This window comes from Platalea leucorodia (assembly GCF_965183815.1).
Source record: "Platalea leucorodia genome assembly, chromosome: 4".
In the NCBI taxonomy this organism is placed as follows: domain Eukaryota; kingdom Metazoa; phylum Chordata; class Aves; order Pelecaniformes; family Threskiornithidae; genus Platalea; species Platalea leucorodia.
Window position 1 is genome coordinate 20,389,574 of NC_138826.1, and position 17,998 is coordinate 20,407,571.

The 17,998-nt window shown below is 43.4% G+C and overlaps 1 protein-coding gene across 1 annotated transcript; it reads right to left on the minus strand.

Annotated features, from left to right (window-relative positions):
• Nucleotides 1-753: 753 nt before the first annotated feature.
• On the minus strand, nt 754-17,992 carry LOC309589228 (lysosomal acid lipase/cholesteryl ester hydrolase-like; the record flags this gene model as incomplete). The annotated part of the gene is made up of 11 exons (XM_082309183.1): nt 17,922-17,992; nt 14,954-15,035; nt 11,060-11,198; nt 10,083-10,197; nt 8,812-9,010; nt 8,098-8,207; nt 6,620-6,756; nt 5,899-6,039; nt 4,518-4,589; nt 2,613-2,681; nt 754-987 (listed from the first exon to the last, which is right to left on the minus strand). Exons 3-11 carry the CDS (start codon nt 11,189-11,191, stop codon nt 754-756), a joined length of 1,209 nt encoding a protein of 402 aa, XP_082165309.1. The 5' UTR covers nt 11,192-11,198; nt 14,954-15,035; nt 17,922-17,992.
• Between the last annotated feature and the right edge of the window lie 6 nt (nt 17,993-17,998).

The window sequence follows — 17,998 nt, forward strand, 5'->3', positions numbered from 1 at the left end:
AGCTGTATTGCTTGGAGTGTATCTTGCCTGATGGGTCTATATCTTCTCATTCCTCAGCTGTCATCCATGGTCTTTGAAGCTGGGGGGTTTAGAGTGCATGAACTAACCTTTGGGTGATGTGTAGGCATGGACGGCAGGAGAACACTTCTATGAATTTTTCTGAGGTTGGATTCCTTAATGTTTGGAAGTCATCTATTGTCTGCTCAGTTTCTTGTGTCTGAAGGTTGTGTTGACACTAGGTAAATGTGAGGACACAAAAAGAAAAAAAAGCCAAGTTCTCTGTCAAGTGGGTAAATTATTTAATTTAAACAAAGGTCAGTTGTACTTCAACAGAGAAATGAGTGAATCCCACTTTTGGGTCTTCATGGGAAGACACAAATTGGGCATGGGAATGCCTCTGTAGGGTACGTAAGATATATACGAGAACAACAGAGATTAGGCTTAGGAAAATCAGTCTTGTAGAAATAAAAGCTGTCCAAATTAAGTGATCCCTGAAGTGTGTGCTCAAATATGTTCACATTTTCAGCTTTCATCCTATACACCTCAAACTTCTCAGGAAGACAGCAGTCACAGTAACATCATGGAAAACCTCAAACTATGAGGAAAGCAAGAAAAAAACAAGTGCAGATAAATACCTATACTTGTATCAATTATGTGTGTCTGTGTGTTTACCTCTTCCCCAGGTATCACCCTTATTGCCAAATAGAAATTTTGGAGGTTTTTACTGAGTGAATCAACACTCTGCATGTGGTTTCAAAAGAATTTTGTTATTAGTTCAATGATTTTCCGATACATTTTCTCAGTTGCATCAAGGCCCCAGATGAAATCAAGATGTCCCCAAGCAGGAAAATGCTCATGGTAAACGAGATTAGTAATCCGAGGAAGTAGCTTTGCCATGTCTTTTGGATCTGCAAATTTGTCACGTCCACCGCTCCAAACAGCAATTGGTGTGCTTATCTTCTCTATGTTGTACGCAGGAGGAGTGGACTGTAAAAAAGGGAGGAGACCTGAGTGAATGCTGTTGTATCACAAGTTGTGTTTAGAAAAAGGATTCTGTGTAAGCATCTCTCTTTCCCTTCTGCACTCACTACAATAAAACAATAAGGATCAGGGCCACCCTCTTAGCGTCTATTTCCCCAACCCCATTCCCTGCCTACCATGAAAAGGAATAATCCATCCCATTCCTGTGTCTTTCTGTAACGCATGGCTGAGAGTTGTCCTGCAGTTTGACACCTGCTCGTGCCCTTCAGGGGTGGGGATATAGAAAGAGCAGTGTCTGTGTTTATCAGGCAAGGACTGTGGAGCTTATTCATGTCTATATTTAGGGTGGGAAGATCTTTAAGTTTGGTTGAGGCATGGAGTGCCACTGTTGGTCTTAGTTGTTATGTTTGGGACTTAAGTGGCAAGGAAAAACTTTGGCCATTTATAATTTCACTCTAGAAAATTTCTGAGAGAGTGTGCATGGGTAGAAGTGACTGATTATGTCTTTGGAGCCTTTCTGTGAAAAGCAGCCTGCCCTGGTACAGCACAGGACACTGCAAGTCAAATGTACTGGTTAAAAGTGAAAGGATTGTCAGCCAGTTGGAGAGGTCATGGAGATTCATTTCCTCCCTTAACTGAAAGGCAGACCTTAAGGATTTTTTGGGAAGTGAAGAGCTCCTTACTCATCCAGTCCTAGGACTTGGGTGTGGCTCTTAGCCTTTTGGGAATGGCAGCGTCGTGATTTAACCCCAGCCAGCAGCTAAGCACCACACAGCTGCTCGCTCACTCCCCCCCGGTGGGATGGGGGAGAGAATCAGAAGGGTAAAAGGGAGAAAACTCATTGGTTGAGATAAAGACAGTTTAATAATTGAAGTAAAATAAAAATAGAACAGTTAAATAGGTAAAGCAAAAGCTGCGCACGCAAACAAAGCAAAACAAGGAATTAATTCACTACTTCCCATGGGCAGGCAGGTGTTCAGCCATCCCCAGGAAAGCAGGGCTCCATCACACCTAACGGTTACTTAGGAAGACAAACGCCGAACGTCCCCCGCTTCCTTCTTCTTCTCCCAGCTTATATACTGAGCATGACGTCATATGGTATGGAATAGCCCTTGGGCCAGTCTGGGTCAGCCTCCCCGGCTGTGCCCCCTCCCAGCGCCCCGTGCACCGAGCAGAGCATGGGAAGCTGAAAAGTCCTCGACCAGTGTAAGCACTGCTTAGCAACTATTTAGCAACAGCTTAGCACTACTTAGCAAGAACCAAAACATCAGTGTATCAACATTATTCTCATTCTAAACCCAAAACATAACACTATACCGGCTACTAAGAAGAAAATTAACTCTATCCCAGCTGAAACCAGGACAGGCAGGTAAATTGACATGTCCTTGGGCACATCTCTGCATCAGTAGGGGAGGCAAAATGAACTTCTGTTAGCTGTCTGCAAGGAACTGTCTGTGCCTTGTCTGTGAACAGACTTTTACACTTATGACTACTAAGTTCAGGTGAACCGTTATCTCAGACTACTCTCTCCCTCTTTCTGTACCACTCAAGGTGCTAAAAATCTGCATTTTTCTGCTCTTAGTTTTGCCAGGACCCAAGGAGGAATGCTTGGGGAAACCGTATTGCCTTACCTGGTTGTATTTCTTCATGTTTTCCTTAGAGCCATAGTCATAAGCTTGAAATCGGTCTGCATCTATTAGCTGTTAAAAGAACAGGTAAAATGTAAGTGTGGAGAGACCAAGAAGCAGAGTGCAGGAGGCATTTTCCTGCCTGTGATGGAAGCCAAGGCTCAGGCAGTGGACTGTGGGTTACTCCCACCCCTTCCTCTGCTTGCAGGCTTCCCGGGGTACTGGATGGATCGTAGGGTGAGTGGCTTCATCGCCTTCCCCCTTGCTAACGTTCTCTCCTGATCCTCAGCTGCCACCCTTGGTATGTTTTGTTATTAATATTTTGCTTGACTACCTTAGATAACTAAAGTTGGTGTCCCTGTTCGTGGTGCAGAGTTGGGCTCGGATGTCACATGGAAAGAGGACCTGAATGTCTAGAACGTGTCAGGGCTATTACTAGTCTAGTGTAACGCATGATGTCTCCTCACACATCTTGTCTTTTGTGTGTCTGTTTTGTCTGGACTGCTCACAGTGGTGGTGACATTTCCAGAGGCTCTGTACTTCTTACAAGAGTTTGGCTATACATGAGTTGTGCTCTGACAGCTGTGTTGAGGTGGAACATCAGACACAAGACATTAGCCTTCCTGAGTCCATGTTGTCTAAAAGACATGATATATGCCCTGCAGGACTGATGAGTAGGAGTTAAGTACACATCTGTTCAGGGTTTTTTCTTTGTTTTTTTTTTTTTTTGGTATTTTTTTTTAATTTTATTTTTGCAGAAACCTGACAATTTCATTTGTGAGTTGTTGTATGTAACACAGGGTGAGAGAAAGTCAGTGTCCATGATTTTAAAAAACCTTGACTTCAAGGCTTCAGGTAGCTGGGAATGTGCTAGAAATCAGCCTGCTGTTTTGCCTTTGCTACTTTCTTTTGTCCTGCTGTATCTGTGTTTGCTTTGTAGCCACTTTGTTAGAGGCTAGCAAAATACGCCGTAAAACACTGGCTCTCAACAGTTTGTCCCCATTTCCTGGCTCTGGGGAGGTGTATCCTGCAGGACTGACTGCTGGGGATTTTCGCCAGGGGTGTCCTCAGGAGCACACCTATATTCTAGACCATATTAAGTGTTTGCAGAAATGGGAGGTCTGCCTATAGGATGTATGCAGATGTATCCTGGCTCAGCAGGTGCACCTGGACACATGCAGTGATATTTCTTGGCCAGAGCTGTCTTGCCCTGGTCTGATTCAGACCATGAGCAGAACAAGCTCAGATCTGCCAGTACATAAGCAGAAACCCACCTTTACAGAACTGGAATCCAGGATCTAGACAGTGGCGAGAATGACTAAAAGGGTTTTGGTAAAATCTGGCTGATAGGAACATCCCTGTAGAGCAATGTCACTTGCCATGTACTGCAGCAATATAAGGCAGTTTCCCACTTTGCTGTTGTGCCTGCAGAAGCCTTTGTGTGATTAACTGGCTTTGGGAAGTGATCCAGGCTGCAAGTAACCCTCTGGGAGAAAAGCTTTAAGCTGGATCACTTCTTTGTCTGGCTCATCCCCTGGCTGCTCAAGTTTCCACTATCTTCCTGCTGCCTGCCAAGTGCCTAGGCCATGCTTGCATTGGCCTCTGCAGCTTTCAAGGCAAATGTCTTCATAAATAAAGATGCAGGCTGGAAGCCATTAGAGCTCAACATGCAGAGAGGCCTGATGTGCCCTGGGGAAATCTCAGTGCCTGATACCAAAGGGGCAATTCAGGTAATGGTCTGGTGAGCCCTGGGAAACAGTGCTCTCTCTGTGGCAGGTGCTCACGGCGCACATGAGAAGACGTGACGGGCACTTTCCCAGATCCACCGCTGCTGGACTTCCCTGGAGGCTGTCGCTTGCACAAAAAGCAGTAGTAAGAGTCTGTTTCTGTGTCAGTATGCAGTTATACCTGATGCCAATGAATAATGTTCTGTACTGATGTTCCAGCAGGTGAATGTCCCACGTATGTATCTATTCGGCTCTGGAGAGAAATCAGAAGGGTTATAAAGGCAGGGAAGCAGTGTTGTGACAGAATAAAGCTGTGAAGGACCTGAGCAGCATAATGCTGCTGTGTTAAACCCCCTTTTTAATACAATATTCTTCAAATATCAGACAGAAGACTGAGATGCAGAGTTAGGAATAGCTGTCTAATAGTATGCATCTGCATGCTTTCTCTGTGAAAGGGAGTCTGTTCCATGAAGATAGTACTACTGTGGCATCCTGTGGTTCAGCAACAGTAGGGAAAATCCTTCCAGTCCTTTCAAGTAGATTCCTCATCTCACACCAAACCCCCATGCATATGTAAGTCTTTTGAAGACTTGTGATCCTAGTGCAAAGAAGCCAGCTTACAAAACAGATTGCTTTTTCTTCTGTTTGCATTTTTATGGTTCTGTTAAGATGTTCCAATTCCATCTCCCCAGATTCCTCCTCAGACTTGTTATCTTGCCTTGATAACCACATTAGTGATTTAACCCAAGTCAGGAAAGATCCTTAATGGTTTAGCTCTGCAATTCAAAAGGGCCATAATGCCTTTAATTGCTTTTGCATTGAACCTTTGATTCTCACGGTTCTTCCCCTCCCCCGCCCCGTGCTTTTACAAGTGGTTATAGATGGAGAAATATGGGCCCCAGTCTTCACAGATATTGCAGTAATAAACATTACACAGGCCAGCTTCTGCATACTTTGGCCACAGTAAAAGGGATTTAAGACACAGTGCAAGGACTTTCTGTAGCTCTACATGTTGTGGGTTGAGTTGTTGGGCCCAGTTCTAAGGAAAACAAAAATGGGAAAATGGGACTGACTTCTGGTGCAAGTATTCTGAAAAGTGGGAAAAGAAAAGGAGCTTTTACCTGTCTTTTAATTATTCCAGTGTTCAGAGGACCCTGGTGTTTGCATGCTAAGGAATGAAACTGGGAACTGTAGTACCAAGAAGAAGTCTGTCTCCATCATCCATTGGGTCTTTTTAAAGAGCATCTGTGTATGACCAAAATCTGGTCAGCTTAGCCTCAAAAGAGGGCATGTCTATTGACATGTGCAGTATAGCTCCAGACTGAATTCAGTCCTTTCTTTCTGGGAATGTGCCAAGTTGTTGGTCCCATCCATCATTAGCTCTAGTCCTGTTTGGCACTGTTCGCACCACACAATGTCCTGGCATTCCCTTAGTCTGCTGAGAACTACATTGTGGTTTATGTATGTTCACATGCGTGACAGTTACTAGATAAGGATAGTGTGCACAAATGTAACTTCCAAAATCACCTTAGTTTTGTGTAGGTGTTCTTGCATATACTTACCGTGTTCAGATTTTTAATGTTGCCTCCAGCTATGTAACAGAGTACATCACCACAAAACTTGTCCAGGCTTGTACATAACTGTGTCACAGGTCCTTTCAGAAATCCGATTTGGTGCATGGCTCCTTTGCAGCCAAGTACTAACTGAAGGAAGGGAAAAACGCAACATTTTTTTTTCTTATTACAGGAGAATTTTATGCAGGAAACTGTTGCTCAGCCTAGCCTCCTGTCTCAGTATTCAAAGATTGCTGAAACAGCTTGCCCTCCCAGTACCCCTTAAAACACCTTCCCCATAGTGCATCACATATCCTTCCTTCTTCATGTTATTGGCATCAGTCCTGGAGGAAGCCATCCTTCCATTTCTAGTGTAGTGACCTCAGTGCTCACTCATTTCTGAAGTCCCAGAGGTTGTCATGGCTGTTATTGCAGCTCTGGTTTAGTTCCTCCTGCATGAGGCCAGCAAAATATTAGTTAACAGCAAGAGTCCTATGACGAGACAGAGTATCATGAGTCTCCTACTTCACTGGGACCTGCTGCTACAAGCCCTATATCTCCAGCATTTTCCTCACAGCGTTTGGGAACAGATTTTTCAAGAGCACTCCATTCATCTCAAGCTCAGTATCAGCATGTCACCTCTTTGGGAACACTTTGTCTCAGGTTAAGTGAACCCTGTGAAGGTAAGTCAAGTCAGGCATTGGGCATCTTGGAAGGAAAAATGACATACCCTGAGCAGTGGTTCAGGAACATTTGTTATCTTAATCAGAGGGCTTGTAGCATGTGAGCATGCAGTTACTGGGCCCAGAGCACAGAAGAATTTCACCCGTTTAGCCAGCTCAGGGTATGTAGAAAATGCTATGAAGCCTGCAAACACAGAAGAGACAGCCTGAGTTAGTGAAGACATCTTCCACAGACAAAATAAATAAATAAGCAGTAGGTAGCAAACAAGAAGTGAGACTAGATTTGCAGCCCTTTATCTGTTGTCCGTGTTTGTCTGTGCTGCATGTTTTACCTAAGACAAGTGTTGAAACTAAGTCCTGAAATTAATTTTATTTGGGAGTCAAAGTTCATTCTGAGGTCTAGAGCATGCATGGACATTCCCTTTATCAGAACAGTTTTTGTAGGCAACACATCAATGAGATTTTCATGATAAAATCAATTCCCTCTAAAGTTCAAAAAACTCTCATAAAAAATGAGTTTTACAGATTATAGTCTCTAAAGGTCTATGTATGTTTATGCTTCCATGAAACTGTAGAATAATTAGCTGAATACTGGGAGCTTTGAGTGTTTTCAACTGATTGTTTGCATCAAAAGCAGCTGAAGAAAGCCTAGATGGTTAGTTCATTTTGCCATGAGGGTCTTTAAATACTCTTATGAGAGGAAAAGAAAGAAAAGGTCTGGAGCTGTGACAATATATGATTTTCCCATATTTCTTTCTCTTTTTTCTGGGTCATTTACACTAATGAATTGGCAGTTGCTCATTTCTAATCACTGCCCGTGCATGGATCTTACACGTAAACCATTAACATGAGGAACTTCCAGCTGATGCTAAAAGAAAGTTAGTTGCATTCAAAGGCCATGAAGTGAGTTAATGCTAAAGGCTGGTACTAAGAGAAAATAAGTTATTAATGTTTTTTCTTTCCTAATTTTCAGTCTCTGGCAATATGTTTTTAAACAGGAATTTGATCAGTTATAGCCACTCATGAACTATGCTTTAAATTGTACGATTGCCCTTAAGTCAAATGACTTAGTACTGTTGAAGTTCTTTTTCCTTGTCTTCTGTTATTTGAAATTATATATTATATGTGTTGGTTTATCTTTTTAGTTTTTCCTTCCTGTTCACAAGGAAAATAACTGTATGTCTTAATACAAAAGATGAACTTAATGAAAATTCTGTTGCTGAGAATTTAAGAAAAATACCCAGTGCCAGTATCTGAAGTACCCAGTAAATAACCACTTTTATGTCTCTAATTATTTAAAAAGTTGAACTCTATTTGGATCTGCTATAAGGTTTCTTTGCTTATTAAGGGTAACCAAAGCTGCTTTTAGAAAAGTTTTGCATATGTTCCAAATCTCAACTCAGAAGGCACTTCTACATTTGCTAGCTCTCCACAAACAAGAAGAACAACCGAATCAATGGGGAGACCCACCTACTGATCAGATAGGAACATGAAGGGTTGTGAACTGTGAGTATCCTAACATTACCTGTTGTTGTGCCTTCAGAGTGACCAACATAGTATACATCCTTCTGTCCAGTTTTATTCATGATGAAGTACAACTCTGCTGGAATATCGTATTTACCCATTTCATCAAAGCTACAGGGGAGAAACACAAAAAGCTAGCAGACAATTCGGCTACCACAGTGTGAGTTACTGAATGTCAGTTTTGTTCATTGCACCAAGCAGGACCCACTGAAAGACGAGGTTGCACGCTTTGTCTGCATTCTTGCTTGAGCTGGGGGAGGGGGTAGAGGGACACAGCTGTACTGCCAGGCTGCCTGATGCCTGGGACTCTCTGCAGAGAAGGTGCCAGTTTCGCCTGCCAGCTGCAGCCCTTGGGGAACTGAATTGAATCAGTGCTTTCACTAGCATGGGTTACAAAACACGTTTCTCTTTTGGTTGAATTCATCTGTGAGAGATCAGAGATTTCCAGACAAGGATGGTCAGCCTGTTCCAGCTGATGTTCTTGCTGTCCCCCTCACAGTACTGTCTCCCTTTTCCTCAGCATCCCATTTCATTTCCCAGTGTCTGAAATCTCTTCCCGAGCCAATGCTCCCAACTCTGAGTAGGAGTGAGCATCCTTCTTCATCTGCTTCTTTACTATCCTGTTCTGATGCTGGTTTAGGTAAAAACCACCAGGCTGAAGCTATCTAGGCCCCTCAGAGTTTCTGTCTTGAGTAATTCTCCCTCTACAGAGTACCTGAACTGCCAGAATGCTTTCTGGCTGGGATTAAGGGTCTTGTGTTTTAAAGACCAAGTGTTTCCTCGGCTGTTTCCCATCCAGACGTCATAGCCAGCATCTGCGAGGAGGAAGCCCAAACTGTTGTTGGGCAGGTTAGAAATCCAGTGGGTAGCATCTCCTAGAAAAGCATGCTGTAGGAAGACTGCAGGCTTTTGCCCTGGAAAAGATGAAAGTATTCTTATATTGGAGCAGTAGTTAATGTGTATTTAAGATTGGGGTGCAGAGTTTAGTTTGTGAGAGGTTTTAAATCTTTCCTTCTTCAAGAAGCTCCCAGGAGAACTATGCACGGATATTGCTCTGAAAAACCTGAAGGATTTGTTCCATGCAAGCAGGAACCATTTAATGGCATTTCATAACCATTTTTTTTTACAGCACTGGCAAATAAATAATTTAATGAGGAGGCCTGTCCCCACCTCATCTTGCACCGGAAAGCCAACTTACAGGTCCCTATATTGAAACCATCTACCCACAGCTGAAAATTACTGAAGGCATAACAGTGTATTGAAAACAAAGAATAATTAATCCAAAGAAACTTATCTACCCTTAGGTCTATTCAGTAACCAACTGAGCAGGGCTGAGAGGCCCCTTATCTAACTTTGGTTAACGTTACTTTGAGAGTGAGGCTGGACCAGATGATCTCCAAAAGAGGAGATCCAAATAGGAGGTGGCATCCAAAATAAATTATTCTATAAGTCTAATAAAGAGTAATAAACAAAGTAGCAGTATCCAGGGTACCTCGAATTCCAGGTAGAAATTTTTATTCCATTCAGAAAATGTGATGAAACAGATGAAATGCATTTGCTTTTCATCGATGACCTGATTTCTTATCACCTTTCTTAAGAATATCCCTGTCCTTCAGAAGGCTGGGAATTAATATTCATATGTCTAACGTGAGAGGCTTTGTTGTCAGGCTTCTATTTTAAATATATATTAGTTAGGGTGTTAATGCAAAACCTCCCCAAATACAGTCTATCAAACCCTCCACAAGCCCACATGAGGGAATAAAACTGGGATATGACAAAATTATTAGAAAAGTCTGAAATAAGGACAGAGACACTGAATGTGTGGACTTCAGATGGATTCAAAATTCAGGCCACATTCCTGATTAGGTGCTCTTGCTGAGATGGAAAGGTGTGGAGCATGCCATTGCATGTGCAAAGGTGAAAGATGGGGGTCCCATGTAAAAGTTGGCTCTCAGACCTTCCTTATGTCCTATAACTGTGTCACACCTGTATTTTGGCTGTTCCTCCCAGCAGGAATTCTGAAAACGCCAAGAATGTATCCATCCTCCGTGGTAACTTGATATTCCTCACTGGGGTATCCATGATATCTGATAATTTCACTCTGCAGGAAGCCAAAGGAGAGTTTGTTAACATGCAAGCTGTCCTGTTTGGGAGGGTAACCGAGCTGAGCAGTGTGGATGTGGGCTGTTGTGTGATGGCAGTGCAAGGCCCCTGGCTACAGGGGCCAGGGCTGAGAATAAATATTACAGGTCTTGTAAAAAGATGCATCCAAGTCTTCTTCAGACCTGCTTGGGTGGGAGGTGTCTGGTATTTGACCCCATATTATGGGACAAAGCAGAACTGTATTGCGTGACCAACCTTTTGGGAGAATATTTGCCGTGCTGTGCAAGGCTGATGCACATCGTACCTTTCTAGAGAGTAAACATGCAGCAGTATCTGTGTAAGTGCCGAAAGACGTGGGTTTTGGGCCATAATAAATGCTTTCTTGCCAAAGTGTGGTTAGGCAATCCAGGTAGGGCGGATCTCCTATTACAGACTCACTCACAGCACCACCTGTTACACTCTTGCCACTATTGTGAGGAAATCTTTGGTGATTCAGAGCACGGGGTCTTAGATTACTTTGTGTTGTGAGAATCTGCAGTTTGCAGAAGGGATTCATCCTCCCTTGCCACTGTACTGAGCAAACAGGTTGTTACAGAAGAGGAGGACTTTGCGTCCCCTGAGACTAGAAACCAGCCTTTGCCTCCACTGCAAAGGAATTCTTCTCTCTGGCAGCTTGGACTGCTTGGATAGGAGCATCAAGGTTGCTTCTAGGCAGGTGCTCCCGATCACAATGCTGGAGGGACCCCTTTGAAGGGGTCCTACTTTTAGCCTCCTGACAGCGGCTGTTAGTGATGGGGCGATGGTAGTGGTACTGGGGGAGACGCTTTAGAAAGAAAGGGAGAGAAAGTGACCCAACTTACAACGTTCATAAAGCATTCAGGGTTGCGAGTCTTCCTGCACTGGCTTTTGTCTGAATTCAGAGTGGAGGGTGTTGTGAATCCTGCTGAAAAGGCAATTCCCTGGGAGCAGAGCAGCACGAGGAGGCACCACATCTTGGGGCTGTGTGACAGAGCACATGCAGGGGTGTTTGCGTTAGGAAGAGAGTGACGTGGAATTCCACATGAAGATGGGGAGTCTCCTGAAGGTTGCCCAAGGTCTGAAGGCAGCCAAGGGGCTGCCAGATTAAGTATCTGTGTGAGGAGGGACTGCCCAAAGCTCACACTGTGTAACAGGGAGTGTTGCAGAACAGGTGAGGAAAACACTTGGGGATATGATGCGAGAATACGCCTGAGCACTCTGCAGATGACAAGGGAGCTGTGGTTGGTAGGCAGGGTCAGCTCTTGACACGAGTCTACTAGAAACTTGACAAAGAAGCATGAGTACCTGAGATGATAACCATCACCCAGCTTGTCTGCCTTTATCTGCCTCCACTTCTCTGCTGGCAGGAGAGGTGAAAGGAGAAGAAAGAACTGTTTGTTTCCTGTCTCCTCAGGAATGAGGTCAGAGAGGTTTGGGATACACTCTCTTTCCACCTGCCCTCTCCTCCTTTGGGATCAAATGCCATTCTTGGTGCTGGTCAGTGGTGTGCTGGGGTGAGGGATTAGTCAATAAGGCTTGTGAAAGGTTGTGCAGGGGCCAGGAGTGATTCAGGAACTTTGGGAGGAGATGTAAGAGGCTTAAGGAAACATGCTTGCACCAGATCAGTGCCAGCTTGTGCTTTCACCATGGGGTGATGTGCCCCAGACCAGGTTCAAGTTCTGTTTGAAATTAGTTCCTCTGAGAATATGAAGCAAACAAGGTGACCATATGTGGCTCCCCAGAAGCTCCATGAGTCATTTCCCAGTCAACTTTGCCTTTCAGACCGAAGCTGAGTCATCTAAGTCTCCATTTACCATCCCCTTGGGCTTCTTCACGAGTCCCTTGCTGCCCACTTCTTCCAAGAATCTGCTCTGCTATCCCCAGATAACTGCATTTTTCCTACTGCTACTTCTGAGCCCGAGGTTTCTGTCTCTCAAAATCGATGGCTGCCACTAGCTGAGAAACCATGGAACGATTTAGTTTTAGAGCTGTGAACAATGAATCCTGAGATTGCCTTCATGTTGCCAAGGGCCTGTCTCCTCTATCTCTTAGAAATGACTGTCCATATTGCAAATCTTGTCTTGGTCATGGGGAGGTGAGACCTTGCCCTGAGACCTTTGAGTTGACTGATGGTACCAGATTAGCTTTTCTGGTAGAAATTGCAGAGTGCAGTCTGTCTAGCACCAGTTTATGCCAACTCCATCTACAGTAGATATGGTTCCAGGTTTTAGTCTTTATTTTCCAGAACCCAGTCAATGAGTGCAGGAACACTGTGAACTTCCCTGACTTTTTTTTTCAACAAGCAAATTTTGACTCAAACTGTCCCTAGAAAAGGAAAGAGAAGGTTCTGTGTCCCAGAAAGTTACTGGGTGTGGGACTATGAGTTAAAACTGTTTGGAGAGCAAGAGAAACACTGACATGCTCAGTGCTCCTTGCCTACAAGAGAGCTGCAAGTAGGTAGGATAGGATTTTTCTTTCCAATCTGAAGAACTGTACAAAAAGGATTCATCCATGAAGCTCAGGACTGTGCTTACACATTCTGGAAAAGCCCTTATTACATCTAATTGTTGTTGTATGCTATGCCTGCATGTGTGAAGAGAGAATGAGGGCTGTGAAGAGAAAAGTAGATGCCATTCTGCATGTGGATAAAGACCATAAAGATCAGGCAGTTTACCTAAACGTTCAACAATAGAATCCATGGGACAAAAGGGACATGCAATGCAATGTAAGTCTTCAGCTCATCAAGGCGTCTTGTAAGATTGCCTCACCAGTAATGACTGGGGACATTACTGCTCTTGTAGGCTTGGTTTCCACAGAGGAAGAGAGCATGCTTCTATGATTGCAGTGTGTTTATGTTAGTTTACCTTTCTGTTCATCCTGTAATTAACTTTTGATGTCATTGGTAAATATCTGCCAAGTTCAGCACTGAGATAGAACCTGTAAGGTAATGGGGTTCACAGGAGCTCCTGAGGACTGTTTGCTAGGGGAGGACTATTCAGCGGGCTTAGTGCCTCGCTGCGGGGAAGGCAGGCTGAAGGCAGCTGTTGTATGTTCTGCAACCAGCTGAGCAGTCAGCAAGAGTGAGCCAGACAACTAGTCAGTGTCCATGTAGCTTCAAAGCAGCCACAACATACATGGCTGGGCATCAGGGTTTGTCAGAGAATTTCGCAGGAGACCTGCCTGTATTATAGTTTGCATTAGGAAGTTAAGCCGAATCAGAAAACAAGTCTTTCTGAAACCAGGCTTTGCTAGGTCCGCTAGACATAGAAAATCCAATTTTTAATTAAGAACAGAGGTTCTCATGCAGACACATGTTTCTCGAGTCTGCTTCTAGCATAAGACATCTGCTATGATGAGACATGCCGCTCTATGAAGTTTATTTGGACTTGGAAATGGAGCTACAGATCAAGAGAAAATAAGAGAGTATTCTCTGGCAAGTAATGGGGAAAATGAGCAGGATTTGTAGGAGTGAGAGAGGGGTAACCAAGACATTTTTGCACTCTCTAAATCTCCTTATAGGAGAAAGAGTTTCAACTTTTTCTGATCTTCAACTTAACCTTTAAATTTGACTGAACAAATTTAAAGAAGTCAAACCTCATGAGTCATAAGATAGTTGAAATGAAGCGGCATTTGGAAACACCCAAAACTTTAAACTTGGCATCAAAACACACTCTATTTGATTCCCTTTGTATATCAAACGCTTCTTAATTTTTGTTGTCAAAACAGGAAGCCTCACAACTGCATACTCAGTCAGCACAACACTCTTTTTTGCTTTCTGCTGTTCTACTCTGTTCTAATGGGAGTAAAATATGCCTCCCTCTCCCTGCACAGGGAATCTCATTTGGGAAGAAAAAGTTCTGCTAATGTCTCAGCTTGTTTTCAAATCATTACCAAGACTAGTTGAGGCAATGCAGAGGCTAAATTATTCCTCTTGTTAGGGCAAACTTTTCTCAATGCACTCTATGATCATCTGGCTTAGCTGGCATGGCTCATGGACTTCCAGGTATTCACCTTTTAAATCAGACACAGCAGGATAAGTAATATCAATCTTGGCAGGCCACTGCTCCCTTAAGCTTCAGGAATAAAGACAGTTAGGAGACATGAAGAGCCATTTTTATCTAGTGAAATGAAGTCGTAAGGAAATATTGGGCACGGTAAACTGTCATAAAAGAACATACTTAGAAGGAAAAAAGGTCAGAGAGAGAAATGTCCTTGAAAGTTCTTTAGGTACTTTTAAGATTTAGTGAAACTAAGATACAAGCCTTTCAGAAATTCATCCATCTATCCTTGTGTTTTAAGCAGTCTAAAATGTATTGCATATAAGCTGTAAGGCATACACACACCAACCAGATAAGCAACTGTGACTAAATGCATATGAGAACCTGCTGCCTTACTCACTAACACAACACGCATATGCATTACACTGCAAGAGCAGGAGGTCCAATTTACACACACTGTTGCAATACTGGGACTTTTATTCCCTTGTTCTCAGACTGAAGAAAACAAGTGGAGGAAAATGAAGTAGTTGCTCTTTTTCTTCCTTTTGTGCAGGTCAAACTTCGTTGTCTTCTAACTTTAGCAAACAAGCACTTCTGTGCACAGCAATAGGCTTACAGATCAGAGAGGCAAAAAGCTGTCTATTCTTACAAGCAACTGCACAAAAGCAAGACTGCACATCTTTATGGAGACAGGCAACAGAGAAAGAGACCATGAACACATATGTACAAGCAACTTACCTCTGCTTTGACTGCCTTGCTTCTGTCTTCTGCCACAGTTCCTGGTCAGTCTCCACTAGCAGACTGATTCACTGGCAGAAACCTGTCCGGATAAAAGGAAGCTGAAACACAATGAGCGCTTCAGGGTAGCAGTCGTGAATGTCATGAGTTGGCAGCACGTATGTAGAGCGTGTTTAAGCGCTGATTTGGCAGTGTTTCAGAAGTGGGGAAATCTTTGTGATGAAAAAGATCTTCAGGCTAAATTCACAAAACCAAAGTGCACCATGGAGCAGGAGAGTTTAAGAAGTACCTACAATCAGTGGTTAGGATGTTTAGCTGGGACCTGGGTGTTCCAGTTCCCTGAGGCTGTGGCAGACCTTGACCTGTGCCATTGCCCAACTGAGGGGCTGCTCCGAATGTAATCTTTTAGGATGAAGAGGATGAAATGTGCAGCTTCTCTCAACATACTCTCTCAAGAACACTGTCTCTGTTATTGCTTTTCATTTGGTTTATGTTAACTTTAACGTTACACACAGACTCCTAAGTTTGTTTTTCAGGGAGCAGCACAACTCTTGAAACTCATCTTATTCTACATTACTCGCTCAGAGTTGACATGGCTTCTGTAGGGACCTTCTGATGCCAAAGACATCATATAAGCTTTCTCCCAGTGAGGGAACAAACAAAGGCTCTTGTTTCTCCCAAGCCATTTTCATCAACTCTAAAAATGCAGTATCTTTGGGGATCTTTGCCTAAATGCTGAATTAGTTGTAGTCAGCCTGGGGGCTTAGTCGACACTGAAATTTGCTTGATGACCATGGGCAGAAGGACACGTTCTGTGTCCTTAGGCAGCTGGGCTACAAAGTAAGTAGAATCCTCCTATGTTAGGACCTGCCTTTTCAGCCATTTAACTCATAAGTGTCTTCAGAAGGACTTGTATTTCATCATGGACTGATAAGCATTTAGAAGAACACCAGATGAAAGGGATGTGTTCTTGGCAACACCTTTGCAAATGATATGATGCCTTTGGGTGGTGGGGGAAGGAAAGGAGTGAAATAAGAACAGGATGTCAGCGAAGCCACAGGAACAGTTCTACTTTACATACAAAGTAAAGAACACTGGGATGGTGAAAAAAGTAATTTGGTAATTTCTCAGTGAAAAGCATTATAACTCAGCTGCTCTGATGTCTCTAAGTGACAAAAAATTTCATCAAACCATAAATTAATCACTCAGAAGGGCTTCCACAACATGATGTCTAGTCCCTCCTCATGTCCCAAGGTGGGCTCAAGAGTCCCCATGATGTATCCAGTGATGCTTGCCCAACCTGTTTTTACTGATTTTCCAGAAAATTCAACACTCTGCCTCCTCTGTGGTCTCCTAGATTGCAAGATAGCTGCACAGCTGCAATTTCTTTCCTAGGTGAGTTTAGGGGATGCTCTGGCTTCTTTCAGGTATATTGCTATTGCATTTCTCATTGTAAGTATTGAAAACTCATAATGTAGGTCTCGAGTCCTCATGCATTTCCCCTACAAGCAGTGAGTCAGTTGAAGGGCTGACTCTCTGGAGGGTGTTTGTCCCCAGGAATTTGTACTGGGTGTAAGGAATGTCCTTGTCTGGAGGGGAGCTGTTTTGTTTGGATCAAGCTCTACTTACATTCATGGAGCACAAGGAAACAGGACAGGCTTCAGCAGGGGGCACAGGAGATGAAACAGGCCTGTTGTTTGTCTTGGAAGGGAAAGGGACAGAAGTGGCACCATCCGTGGTTAATTTGTTTGGCTAATGAACCATTTCACAGAGTGAGACACCGACGCTTTGGTCATATAGTGTCACCAGTGAACTGTCCTAGTGTAACAGCTGTACCTGCCCTGGTTAGCATCCCAGACTTGGTCCACATTAACATTTGATTCAAATGGAGAATGAAGGTGTCATGCTGAAAGGAAACCCCTAAATGCAGTGTTTCTTTTCACAGTGAAGCTAATGGCATTTAATTGTGGGGGGACAGTGACCCATAATGCTGTAACCTAATAACCATGGAGGCTACCCTTCAAGTGAGTGTCTTTGTGCAATAACTACCTATTTGAAACAAGATTGCTAGAGCCAGAGTTCCCCCAGGAATTTAAATAGGATGACAGTTTCTTCAGCACTTTTTTCAAAGCAGCCCTTCCCACTAATGGGCAAAGTGCTCTAAATACCCATGGGATTGAGATAATGGATTTTTTCTAGTGATGTTTGGGTACTTTTCATTTTAGTGTTTAAACCCCAAAGAGGCTTCTCAGAGCCATGATAAAGGTCAGAACAGCTCAGCTCTGTGGCAGCCAATAGCTTCCATGTGAAACAGCAGGAGACGTGAGGTTTCTGCTGGGTTCAGAGTGTAAATTTGAACCAAAGTGTCCCATTGAAGTGCTGTCATTGCCAAAATGAAATCAGCTCCTTTCTCCCACCCTGGAGAATTCATGTACACAGATCCTGAAAGTGTTGTCAGCAGAGATTGAGTCTGCCAAGATTTCTCTATCTTGGGGGGGTCTTGAACCCAAGCTTCCCATCTTCCAGGTACATGCTTGAACCGTGAGACTGGCTACTGTTTTCTGCTGGGTCTACCCTCCTTGTGTCCCTTGCTCTCCTTCATGAAAAAAGTGAGCAGCCCTGTTTCAAATGAAGACAAACCATCTTCTTTTCAGGAGTGAGTTTTTTGTGTGAACTCAGTTTTTACTTTCTGGTCATTGTCTCATCTAATAATAAAATTAATCAACACCATAACTGCTAGAATTAGTCTTGGCTTACACTATGCCTTTCAATAAGCCCAATAAACTGAGAAATAATATGAAGAATGGAAAATGTCTTGAGATCACTGACTGTATCCAGAGAAAGTCAGTGCTTTCATTACTTTTAGGGTCTAAAGAAGAGAGCAGGCTGCAAGAAAACCCGGTCTTCTGTTAGCAAAGTACAGTTATTGCAGAATTTAGGCTGTATCAATTAAAAAGTGATTACTGACCCACAAGGTTTCCAGAAAATGCCAGAAAAGTGCACCATCAGGATGCAAAAGGCATTGCAGTGAAACGTGGTGTGAAA